This window comes from Nomascus leucogenys, chromosome 2, assembly GCF_006542625.1.
Source record: "Nomascus leucogenys isolate Asia chromosome 2, Asia_NLE_v1, whole genome shotgun sequence".
NCBI lineage: Eukaryota > Metazoa > Chordata > Mammalia > Primates > Hylobatidae > Nomascus > Nomascus leucogenys.
In genome coordinates this window covers 85,041,560-85,054,678 of record NC_044382.1, presented here as the reverse complement: position 1 = coordinate 85,054,678, position 13,119 = coordinate 85,041,560, and the positions used below count along the sequence as shown (strand labels likewise).

At 43.7% G+C, this 13,119-nt stretch overlaps 1 protein-coding gene across 2 annotated transcripts in view; it reads left to right on the top strand.

Moving 5' to 3' along the window:
• The window catches only part of VPS35L (VPS35 endosomal protein sorting factor like), a 147,215-nt gene that overhangs the window by 68,596 nt on the left and 65,500 nt on the right, over positions 1-13,119 (top strand). For both annotated transcript variants that reach the window (XM_030800208.1, XM_030800203.1), the window contains exons 15-19: positions 3,209-3,255; positions 4,729-4,840; positions 5,672-5,788; positions 6,793-6,846; positions 10,100-10,180. In XM_030800208.1, coding sequence (XP_030656068.1) covers positions 3,209-3,255; positions 4,729-4,840; positions 5,672-5,788; positions 6,793-6,846; positions 10,100-10,180 — 411 coding nt within the window. The remainder of the gene's footprint in view (positions 1-3,208; positions 3,256-4,728; positions 4,841-5,671; positions 5,789-6,792; positions 6,847-10,099; positions 10,181-13,119) is intronic.

The window sequence follows — 13,119 nt, the reverse complement described above, 5'->3', positions numbered from 1 at the left end:
CAGGTGGGCAGCTTCAGTGCATCTTTTTGCTCTGCTGTCCCTGATTAGTAGCAAGGTGGGGGCAACCATTCCAGGCATCACGTCCAGAGCCGGCAGCATCCAGGGAATCTTTGATTCTTGGGTCTTTGTTTAAGAACAGGAAACCTTTCTCCAAATCCCCCAAAGACTTCCCATCCTGTCTCAGCAGCTAGAAATGGGTCATGGGCAAGGAGAACGAGACCCACTATGATTGGTTTGGGTCTGTATTAATCTGCTTGGGCTCCCATAACAAAATACCACAGACTAGGAGCTTAAACAACAGACTTTATTTTCTCATAGTCCCGAAGGCTAGGAGACCAAGATCAAGGGGCCAGCAAGGTTGGTTTCTGGTGAGGCCTCGCTCCTTGGCTTGGAAACTGCCACCTTCTTGCTGTGTCCTCACATGGCTTTTCCTCTGTGTACACTCCTCCTTGCTGTCTCTTCCTATAAAGAGGTTAGTCCTGTGGGATTCGGATCCCACCCTTATGACTCCATTTAACCTAGAACAGTGATATTAGGGATTAGGGCTCCAACATAGCAATTTAGGGGAGTTGTAATTCAGTCCATGACAGAAGCCAACCTAGTTTATGTGAGGCATAGATGGAAATCTGTATAAAATCAGGGTTTTGGGGTAGGGATTCCAACAGTATCTCCAGCGTCAGCTCTCACTTATTCAGGCAACACGACAGAGAGGAGTGCCACTAGAAAGGATGGAATTGCACTTAAGGACACTCCTTTTATTTTTTTACTTTGGGTCCAGACATAGATATAGATCCCTTTTGTTTTTTTCTTTATTTTTTACTTTTTACTTATTTATTTATTTATTATTGTTATTATTATTATTATTTTAAGACAGGATCTTTCTCTGTTGCCCGGGCTGAAGTGCTGTGGTGCAGTCTTGGCTCACAGCAGTCTCGACCTCCCAGGCTCAAGTGATGCCCCCACCTCAGCTTCCTGACTAGCTGGGACTATAAGCACACACCACCATGCTTGGCTAATTTTTAAATTTCTTTTAGAGATGGGGTTTCGCCATGTTGCCCAGGCTGGTCTTGAACTCCTGAGGTCAAGCCATCTGTCCCCATCAGCCTCTCAAAGTGCTGGGATTACAGGCATGAGCCATCGTGGCTACCAGGTCTTTTTTTTTTTTTTTTTTTTTTTTTGAGATAGGGTCTCACTCTGGTGCCCAGGCTGGAGTTCAGTGGCACAATCACAGCTCACTGCATCCTCCACCTCCTGGGCTCAAGTGATCCTCCCACCTCAGCTTTCTGAGTAGCTAGGACCACAGGCACGTACCACCCCACCCAGCTAATTCTTTAAAAAAGTTTATGACTGGACGCTCCTGTAATCCCAGCACTTTGCGGGGCTGAGGCGGGCAGATTGCCTGAGTTCAGGAGTTCAAGGCCAGCCTGGCTAACATGGTGAAACCCCATCTCTACTAAAAATACAAAAAAATTAGCCAGGCATGATGGCACACACCTGTAGTCCCAGCTACTCGGGAGGCTGAGGCAGGAGAATCTCTTGAATCCAAGAGGCGGAGGTTGTGGTGAGCCGAGATCGCGTCACTGCACTCCAGCCTGGGCAACAGAGCAAGACTCGTCTCTCCGTCTTAAAAAACAAACAAACAAACAAAAACACTTACGTAGATATGGGATCTCACTATATTGCCCAGACTGGTCTTGAATTCCTGGGCTCAAGCGATCCTCCCACCTCAGCCTCCCAAAGTGCTGGGATTACAGGCATGAGCCACCACCCCTGGCCTGCACAAATCCCATTTTTGCCGCTTATTATGAAGTGGCTTAACCCTATCTGAGCTTTGGCTTTTTCCATCTGTAAAATGGGGATAATGTTTCATGGACCTCACAAGGACATGGTGAAGAGTAAGAGAACAAAGGGAAGTCAAGGACTTAGCCCGAAACCTGGGCAGTGCTCAGTGTCCTGTAATTACCTCTGGTCTTCGGCTTGACCTTCCCCAAACCACTGCCCTAAATGATCCTCCTTCCATTGATTTTCTTAAAAACAGGAGCTCTTGTAAAGATATGTAATTGTCTTAAGATAGCTCCAAAGCCATTAACAGTATTCCAGTGAGTAAAAAAAAAAAAAATCTACTTCCTTTGTGGGGGGCGGGGAAATAGACTTCAAACTGTGTTGGAGAAGAAATGTATTGAAGAACGTGGCCTTTGATCCCAGTCTGCCCAGGTTCATGTGTGCCTGCCATCACTAACTGTGCGACCTTGGGTGAAAAACACTGCTATTCTAGGCTTTGTTTTTCATCTGTGAAATGGGAGAATAGAGCCCCTGCTTCAAGGGTGGTTGGAAGAGGTAAGATCATGAGTGCAAAATGCTTCTCATCATGGCTGGTGGGCACTAAGCTCTAGCCCTGTGTTTGTTGCTCATATTACTAAGTGCACGTTGGGCACCTCTTGAAATGGGGAAGAATGTGGGGTTACAGAAGAGGTGGGGAGCAGAGTAATTATCATTCTCATTCGTGCCCTGGAGTGCAGGAGTTATCTCCCATCATCCTGTAGTGACCCCACAGATCAGATAGTACCACTTGTAGCCTTCCAATAAGGACAAGGAGACCCAGGTTCGACAGAGTTGGCAACTCTTCCGAAGTCTCATCGTTGGTAGTTGGTGAGGTTGGATTTGAATCCAAGTGTGCCTGATGCCAGGGCCCTAGCTTCTGTTGATTGATCAATTGATTGATTGAGACAGGGTCTCCCTCTGTCACCCAGGCTGGAGTGCAGTGGCATGATCTCAGCTCATAGCAGCCTCCACCTCCTGGGTTCAAGCGATTCTCCTGCCTTAGCCCTCTGAGTAGCTGGGATTACAGGCACCCGCTATCACACCTAGCTAATTTTTGTATTTTTAGTGGAGACAGGGTTTTACCATGTTGGCCAGACTAGTCTTGAGCTCTTGACCTCAAGTGATCCACCTGCCTCGGTCTACCAAAATGCTAGAATTATAGGTGCGAGCCACTGTGCCCGGCCCCCTCCTTCTATTTATTACACTAAATGCCATGAAAGTGAATTTTTTTCTCCCCAAGCCTCCCCATCCCTACCAGACACTGAGAATTATCTTAATGGACATGTGGCTACATTCATTTTAGAGTTTGACTTTGGAAATCTCTTAGAAATGTTACTTTAGCTCCTCCAACCTGATTTTTTAATTATTATTATTTTTAACATAATAGGCTCTGCTGACCGAGATGATGGAAAGGTGTAAGAAACTAGGAAACAAGTAAGTATTTTAAGATTCATAAAGCATGAATTTGAAAATGGCGTTGGCTGCTATTTTTGAGCTTGGCCTGCTTACCTGGGTATGAGCTGAAGAGAGAGAGGCAGGATTGTATGGAGGTTTAGAATGCTGGAGTCCCGTTGCCTGGCCTCAGACCTTGTCTCTGTTCTGTCTTAGCCCTGTGACCTTGGGCCGCTTGCTTGACCTCTCTGTGCCTCTGTCTCCTCATCTGTAAAACGAGTGTAATAATAGTTATTTCCAACTGGGCGTGGTGGCTTATGCCTGTAATCCCAGCACTTCGGGAGGCTGAGGCGTGTGGATCACCTGAGGTCAGGGGTTCGAGACCAGCCTGGCCAACGCGGCAAAACCCCATCTCTACTAAAAATACAAAAACTAGCCGGGCTTGGTGGTGTAAGCCTGTAGTCGCAGCAACTCAGGAGACTGAGGCAGGAGAATTGCTTGAACCCCGGAGGCAGAAGTTTTAGTGAGCCGAGATCATGACACTGCATTCCAGCCTGGCGACAGAGCAAGACTCCATCTCAAAAAAAAAAAAAAGAAAAAAGAAAATAATAGTTATTTCCCCATGGGGCTGTGGTAGGTGGTTGGGCTAGGATGAAATTGATTTCCCTGACTCTCACAAATATGAGGTTGCCTCTCTGCTTTCCTTTTAGTGGTAGATACATGGAAACAGCCTTGCATGGGCTTTGTTTACCACTGTGTCCCCTGTGCCTGGTGCCATAACATAAGATCTCTTTCCTAAGAAATCTCTTGCATAAACTGGCCAGACACAGTGGTGCACGCCTATAATCCCAGCACTTTGGGAGGCTGAGGCGGGTGGATCACCTGAGGTCAGGAGTTCGAGACCAGCCTGGCCAACATGGTGAAACCCTGTCTCTACTAAAAATACATAAAATTAGCCGAGCATGGTGGTGCATGCCTGTAATCTCAGTTACTTGGGAGGCTGAGGCAGGAGAATCACTTGAACCCAGGAGGTGGAGGTTGCAGTGAGCCAAGATTGTGACACTTTACTCCAGCCCGGGCAACAAAGTGAGACTCCATCTCAAAAAAAAAAAAAAAAAAAAAACCAAAACTCTTGCATAAACGATGTGGATATATATTTACAACATGGATCAATATTGTTACTTAATGTTCTGTCTCGTTAGTGCACCAGCTTATTGAATGCTTGCTCTTCTTCTCCTTAAATGAACTGGATCATTTGCTGATCTGTCTATCCACCCTGCCATCTATCCATCCATCCATCTAAACATCCAGTTAATTCATCATTTATTGAGTTGCAAATATGTATAGGACACTGTGTTAGTCTCTCCAGTTTACCTTTTTACTCTGATCTCTTTTTTATCCCCAACCCTACTGCTAAAGAGCTGTTAGTCATCCTTCCTGGCAATATATATCCAAAAATTAAAGCAACTTTGATTGAGGAGAAGCCAGGCTGACTTGGGGATCTGTGTCTTGCAGTGCCTTGCTGTTGAATTCCGTGATGTCTGCCTTCCGGGCTGAGTTCATCGCCACAAGGTCTATGGATTTCATTGGCATGATTAAAGAGTGTGATGAATCTGGTTTCCCCAAGGTAGGCTCTTGACTTCATGCTCAGTAGGATACAAATAAGCAGTGTGTATCTGATAGTTCTTGAGAGACAGTCCGGTGTTGGGAACAGCATGGGCCAGCAGGAACACAGGCGAAGGCTCTGTTTCTGAGGAATGCAATGGAAGATGAGTTAGAGATTGGGATTGTCAGACACCATGTGATTGCCATGCTTCAGGCCCCCATGAGCCCTAAATCTATCAAACTGGCTCCCTATGAAGGATTTAAGAAAGACTTTGGTCTAACATATTTAAGAATATATCAGGCTGGGCACAGTGGCTCATGTTTATAATCCTAGCACTTGGGAGGCCAGGGCAGGAGGATCACTTGAGGCCAGGAGTTTGAGACCAGCCTGGGCAACACAGCAAGACCCCATCTCTACAAAAAATCAAAACTTAGCTGGGTGTGGTGGTGCATTCCTGTAGTCCCAGCTACTTGGGAGGCTAAGGTGGGAGAATCACTTGGAGCCCAGGAGGTCAAGGCTGCAGTGAGTCATGATTATGTAATGAAGCCTGGTGACAGAGTGAGACCCTGTCTCAAAACAAACAAAAGGATATATCTTCGTTCATTATTTATGAAAAACTTTGTCCAGTAGAATATTATGGCCCCAAATTAGACCAACAGATGGAGCTAACTCTGTGTGAGCCTCTCAGTGTAGCTGGGGCAGATATGTGTGATAGAACTTCGGAAGGAGGTTGTTGGAAGATTAGCCCCAAGAAGGATTAAACATTACAACCTTTTCTGTTTTCTTTTCTTTGAGCTTCAAGTTAGTTTGATTTAAAATTTCCAAAACATGATGGTTTGACTCTTTTCTTAGCATCTCCTTTTTCGATCACTGGGATTAAACTTGGCCTTGGCTGATCCTCCTGAGAGTGACCGACTTCAGATTCTCAATGAAGCTTGGAAAGTTATCACTAAGCTGAAGAACCCACAGGTGGGTGGCCATTTTTATTTATTTATTTATTTATTATTATTATTATTTTTTTTTGAGATGGAGTCTTGCTCTGTTGCCCAGGCTAGAGTGCAGTGGTGCCATCTCAGCTCATTGCAACCTCTGCCTCCTGGGTTTGAGCGATTCTCTTGCCTCAGCCTCCCGAGTAGCTGGGATTACAGGTGTGTGCCACCACACCCAGCTAATTTTTGTATTTTTAGTAGAGATGGGATTTCACCATGTTGGTCAGGCTGTCTCAAACATCTACCCATCTCGGCCTCTCAAAGTGCTGGGATTACAGGCGTGAGCCACTTTGCCCGGCCTGCCATTTAAACTTTAAATCAACCACTTTTTGTCCAAGTTTTGGCATCTACTCTTTTAAAAAATTATCCTTCCAAACCGAATATGGTGGCTCACACCTATAATCTCAGCACTTTGGGAGGCTGAGGCAGGAGGATCACTTGAGGCTGGGAGTTTTAGACCAGCCTGGACAACATAGCAAGACCCCTGTCTCTATGAACTAAAAAGTAAAAATTATCTTTTCATTAGTTACACATTTTTCCCTAAAGAAATCTATTATAATTGTATTATTTGTTTACCTGTAATGGAGAACGGATAGCTTTAAAGATGTAATTTCTTTGATTTTTTAAAAATTCAATTCTCACAGCCTTAAGATAGGCTAAAAGTATAAAATTACATGATCATGCATTCGGAACTGCCATAAAAAATAAAACTTAAAAAAATGCATAACATTACAGATATTTGAAACTTTATAAAAGATCAGCTAACTTTATAGTGGGCATCCAAAATGTAACAGTTTGTGAGATTTAGCTTTGAAAATATTGTTAGTAGGATATTCCTAAATAAAAAATCAGCCTTTAAGCCAGTAATTAGCAAAAGGAAATTCCAGTTTCCAGCCATTGAACGGAGCCAGCTGAAGCCTCCTGTTTGCTGTAAGGCATACTGTGTTGTACTTAACGTTAAGATGTTTTCCTTTTCCTTTGTAGGACTACATTAATTGTGCCGAAGTGTGGGTAGAATACACCTGCAAGCATTTCACGGTATGTGTGACTGTGGTATTGTTTTTGAAAGAATTAGATTTTTTCATGTTTATAATAGTGAATTAGCCTAGTTTAGATATTGAGGCATTTGACAATGGTACTTGCTCTTGTAATTTATAAAAATTGCATTCTTCATAATAAAGCATGATGGAGCATTAATATGTGTACTATAACAAAAAATAACTGTTCCATGTTTACATTTAAGTTTGGAAAATGCAGCATTATACAAAGTTAAACCATTTTTTTTTTACCATAGGATACCTTAGATGCTTATATGCTAAAGTGCATTGCGACTGTACGTCAGAGTCTAGTAAGCAGCATTTCCCAAACAATTTGACTGGCATGTAATTTTCTTCCTAAGCAAATGTTTCTTTCCCTAGGCATAGACTAGAACCACAGTTAGGGGAATACTGGGCTTCTCAAAGAGCAGAGACTTTAGAAGCAGATAGAAGTGGGTTCAAAACCCTTGCCAGAGTAATTTATTTTAATCAAGTCCTAAATTTTTTTTTTTTTTTTTTGAGATGGAGTCTCGTTCTGTTGCCCAGGCTGGAGTGCAGTGGTGTGGTCTCAGCTCACTGCAAGCTCCGCCTCCCGGGTTCACGCCATTCTCCTGCCTCAGCCTCCTGAGTAGCTGGGACTACAGGCGCCTGCCACCACGCCTGGCTAATTTTTTTGTGTTTTTGGTAGAGATGGGGTTTCACTGTGTTAGCCAGGATGGTCCCGATCTCCTGAACTTGTGATCTGCCCGCCTCGGCCTCCCAAAGTGCCAGGATTACAGGCATGAGCCACCGCACCCGGCCAAGCCCTAAAAATTTAAGTGTGGCATTGCTATGGTCTGAATGTCTGTGCCCTCCCAAAATTCATATGTTGAAATCCTAGCCCCCAAGATGATAGTATTAGGAGGTGGAGCCTTTGGGAGGAGATTAGGTCATGGCAGGCAGAGTCCTTATGAAGGGGATTAATGCCCTTATAATAAAAGAAGCCCACCAGCCTGGCCAACATGGTAAAACCCCGTCTCTACTAAAAATACAAAAAAAATTAGCCAGGTGTGGTGACACCTGCCTGTAGTCCTAGCTACCCAGGAGGTTGAGGGAGGAGAATCGATTCAATGTGGGAGGCAGAAGCTGCAGTGAGCCAAGATCGCACTGCTTCACTCCAGCCTGAGCGACAGAGTGAGACTCTGTCTCAAAACAAAAATAATAATAAAATAAGTCCCGAGGAGCTCACTGTCCCCTTCCATCCCATGAGGACTTGGGGAGAAGATGCCGTTTGTGAGGAATGGGCCCTCACCAGACACCAAATCTGGCTTGATCTTGGACTTCCCAGCCTCCAGAACTGTGAGAATTACATTTCTGTTGTTTACAAGCTTCCTGGTTTATGGTATTTTGGTAGAGAAGTTCAAACAGACTAAGCCAAGCACACATGCAAAAAAGTACACATATCATAAGTTTGCTGCTCAATGAATTTTCACAAGGTATGACCATATAATCACCATCCAGAGTAAGAAATAGGAAATAAGTGACCCCGCAGAATCCCCAAAACTGCCTCTCCCTGTCACAGCTCAGCCTTTGGGCAGGTGAAGGTAGACACTATCCTGGCCTCTAACACCAAAATTGATGTTGCCTCATTTTGAGTGTTAGGTAAATGTTGGTCCATTGATTTTTGTGGGTTTTTTTGGTCCTATTTTTGTTTTACATTTTATTATGGAAATTTAAAACATATGTGCTCCTTGGTACCCATCAATCAGGAATTATCAATTTATGACAAATCTTGTTTGATTTATATCATTACCATGTACCCCGACCCCTGGAATATTTTGAAGCACATCTCAGACATTGTGTCATTTCATCTGTCAGTATTTCATCACACCTGTAAAAATATAAGGATTCCATTGATTGATTGATTGATTGATTGACAGACAGGATCTCACTCTGTTGCCCAGACTGGAGTCCAGTGGTGCGATCGTGACTCACTCTAGCCATGACCTCCTGAGCTCAGGCAATGCTCGTGCCTCAGCCTCCCGAGTAGCTGGGACCATAGGCACATGCGGAGATGTAGAGATGGGGTCTCGCCATATTGCCTAGGTTGCAGGGTTCCCTTCCTTAAACCAGATCTAAATACATTATTCTAAGGAAAAAAATTACTAATTTTTTTTTTCTTCTTTTTTTGAGATGGAGTCTCACTCTGTCACCCAGGCTGGAGTGCTATGGCACGATCTCAGCTCACTGCAACCTCCGCCTCCTGGGTTCAAGTGATTCTCCTGCCTCAGCCTCCTAAGTAACTAGGACTACAGGTGTGCGCCACCACACCCCGCTAATTTTGTGTATTTTTAGTAGAGACAGGGTTTCACCATGTTGGCCATGCTGGTCTCAAACTCCTGACCTCAAGCAATCCACCTGCCTCGGCCTCCCAAAGTGCTGGGATTACAGGCATGAGCCACTGCACCCAGCTGAGTTACTAATTATTTAATATCATAAATACCAGTCAATATTCTGATTTCCCCAATTGTCTCATTTTTTTTAAGTTTATTTGTTGAAATCCGGTTGAAAATAAATTTTAGGATACTTTTGATGTATAAGTTCTCTCTCAAACTGTCTCCTTCTCTCCTTCCCCCTTCTTTCCCTGTAATTTATTTGTTGAAGAAATTGGGTCTTTTGCCCTACAGAGTTGCAAAGACTGGATTTTTCTCATTGTGTCCTTGTGATGGTGTCTGGTGTGCTTTTCTGCCTTTTGTATTTTCTGTAAATCAGCAGTTAATTATAGAGACTTAAAAGCCATTCTTAGCTTGTGGGCCTTATAAAAACAGGCCCTGGGCTGGATTGGGCTGCAGTTGGCTGACTCCTGCTATAGATGACAACAGTGAGCAGTTAGGTCAGACAACTTGTAAGGGTGAGCCTGCGCTCTTCCACAGTGCTTCACTGTTCTCTCTGCAGGCACCTGAGGGAGAGCCTGGGACAGGCAGACAGGAAGAGGCATGGCCGCTTTGACCATCAGTCAGGGAAAGCAGGGACAATGTAAAGCCCCAGAACCTTTGAGAACAGCGTTTAGTCCTGACCTAGGTGTGGGGCTGTGGTACTAGACCAGGTGATATGAGTGAGATTTCCTCCCTTCTGTTATTTTCAGTAGAATATTGAAATCGATTTCCTGGAAGATGTGTGATGTATTTTGAATATGTTAGTCCTTTCCCCCAGGAACATGGTCAGCAATTGCCATACAGTGTCTAATCCAGGTTTGGTTCCTTTTTCCTGCTTAGAAACGAGAGGTGAATACCGTTTTGGCGGATGTCATCAAGCACATGACTCCAGATCGTGCATTTGAAGATTCCTACCCCCAGGTAACAGATTTGCATTTCTCATTTCAACATTGTGAGGAATTTTGCTCTGTTGGATTAAATAGGCGTGTTGCATGGGTCAGGCTATAAAGGCACATAATCCTGTGTTTGAATCGTAGCTCTGCCATATCCTAGCCATGTGCCCTTTGATCAGTTACTTAACCTTGTTGTGCCCCAGTTTTCTCACCGGTGAAATGGAGACAGTAATAGTGCTGCCTGAGAGTTACTGTGAGGATGAAGTGAAGCCCTCACACAGTGGCCTGGCACGTGGTAAATGCTCAGTAAGTGTTGTCTTCATTGTTGTCACCAGTAAGTAAATTGCGAGTATTTTTAGCTAATTCAACTTTTTTTTTCCTTTTTTTTTGAAACAGGGTCTCGCTCAGTCATGGAGGCTGGAGTGCAGTGTTGTGATCACCGCTTGGCACAGCCTCGACTTCCTGGGCTTAAGCATAACTTTGTTATGTGGAAATAAATTTAAGCTTATTGGAAAGTTAAAAGAAAGCTCAAACAATTCATATTATTCTTTACCCAGATTCACTAGCTGTTAACATTTCTTTTTTTTTTTTTTTTTTTTTGAGACAGAGTCTTGCTCTGTTGCCCAGGCAAGAGTGCAGTGGCGCAATCTCAGCTTATTGCAACCTCCACCTTCTGGGTTCAAGCGATTCTCCTGCGTCAGCCTCCCGAGTAGCTGGGACTACAGGGGCGTGCCACCACACCTGGCTAATTTTTTGAATTTTTAGTAGAGATGGGGTTTCACCGTGTTAGCCAGGATGGTCTCGATGTCCTGACTTTGTGATCCACCCGCCTCAGCCTCCCAAAGTGCTGGGATTACAGGCATGAGCCACTGCACCCGGCCAACTGTTAACATTTTACCATGTATGCTTTATCTTTCACGCATTCCACACATATATACATGTATATGTGTACATTTTTTTTCAGAATTATTTGATAATAAGTTGCATACATTATGTCACATTTTGCTTCTAAAGAGTTTAGTGAGGCCAGGTGTGGTGGCTCATGCCTGTAATCCCAGCACTTTGGGAGGCCAAGGAGGGCAGATCACTTGAGTCCAGGAGTTCAAGACCAGCCTAGGCCGTCTCTACAAAAAATATAAAAATTAGGCATGCGTGGTGGTGCATGCCTATAGTCCCAGCTACCTGGGATGCTATAGTAGGAGGATCACCTGAGCCTTGGAGGCCGAAGTTGCAGTGAGCACTCCAGTCTGGGTGAGAGAGAGACATGGTCTCAAAAAACAAAAAACCCACTAATGTGAAATACCCATGTGAAAAGGGTATAAGAGCAGCTTGAAGGGGCTCTCACTTGCTCCCAATTTGAGGATCAACTGGAATTAGAACAGTAACGGATTATAGCCCATTGAATAAAATAGGAATCCAAGAGTCCATCCTTGTGATGAATAGATAAATAGATGAGTGGATTGAGAAATGTGAAAGAAATGGTAGAATTGGAAAAATCACCATTTTGCAGCCATCACAGTAAAGACAGGAATTGTCTTCCTTTAGGTAAGAATTACTGGTGTATGCTAAACCTGGGAAGGAGAGTTTTGCATGCATTGAGGAGGAGAGAGATTTTGAGAGTTTGATGAGGAGCAGGATATTTGCATATCTCAAAAGGTCTTCCTACTGAGCAGGTATCAACTGCAATGGGGAAAATAGTGACTATACAGCAGAGACACTGGAACAGGCCAGTTAATGAGAGTTCATCTCACCAGTGAGGAGCAAAAGGCCATGATGTGCCTGCAGATGTAGTACCCTAAGAAAGACACAGCATCACCTGTATAGAATTTCAGTTGAGAATGCATAAGCTGAATTTAATCACAAGGGAATGTCACACATGCCCAGATTGAGAAGCATTTTATAATTCTTTAGAAATATCACCATGGCCAGGCTCCGTGGCTCACACCTATAATTCCAGACTTTGGGAGGCCGAGGCAGGAGGACTATTTGAGGCCAGGAGTTCGAGTCCAGTGTGGGCAATACAGCAAGACCCTATCTCTACAAAAAATTAAAAAAAGAAAGAAAGAAATTAGCCAGGGGTGGTGGTGCATGCCTGTAGTTCCAGCTACTCAGGAGGCAGAGCTGGAAGGATTATTTGAGCCCAGGAGTTGGAGGCTGCGGTGAGCTATGATAGCACCACTGCACTCCAACCTCAGTGACAGAGTGAGATCCTGTCTCTAATTGAACTAAACTAAAAAGAAAATAAATAAAATGAAAATAAAATAAATAAAAAACCAAAAACCCCAGAAATATCATTGCCATAAATGACAAAGACGGAATTAACTTGTGAATTAACACAGACTAAAGAGACGTGAAAATGGAATAGAATGTGCAATCTCAGACTGGATCCTGCAAAGAAGATGGAAAAAATAATGTCAGAAAAGACTAACTGAGACAGTCAACAGATTGGAAATGGGTGATGAGATCAAATTAGATTAGATTTCATTATATCAGTGTTAACTTTCCCTATTTGATGACAGCAAATGGAAATGTCAGAGAATATGATTATTCTTAGGAAATAAAAAACGAAGTGTTAAGGGGTAAAGATGTGATTCATGCAATCTACTCTCATATAGTTCAGGGAACAAATAGTATGTTTTACATAGAGAGAACCACAAAGCACATTTGGCAAAATATTAAAAATTGATGGATTTGGGTAAAGAATATATGGGAGTTCTCAGTACTATTCTTTCAGCTTTTCTGCAAGTCTGAAATTATTTCAAAATAAAAAGTTAAAGCCAGGTGAAGTGGCTCACGCTTGTAATCCCATCACTTTGGGAAGCCGAGATGGGCGGATTGCTTGAGCCCAGGAGTTCAAGACCAGCCTGGGCAACACGGCAAAACCCTGTCGCTACTAAAAAAAAATATAAAAATTAGCTGGGTGTGGTGGCATGCACCTGTGGTCCCAGCTACCCTGGAGGCTGAGGC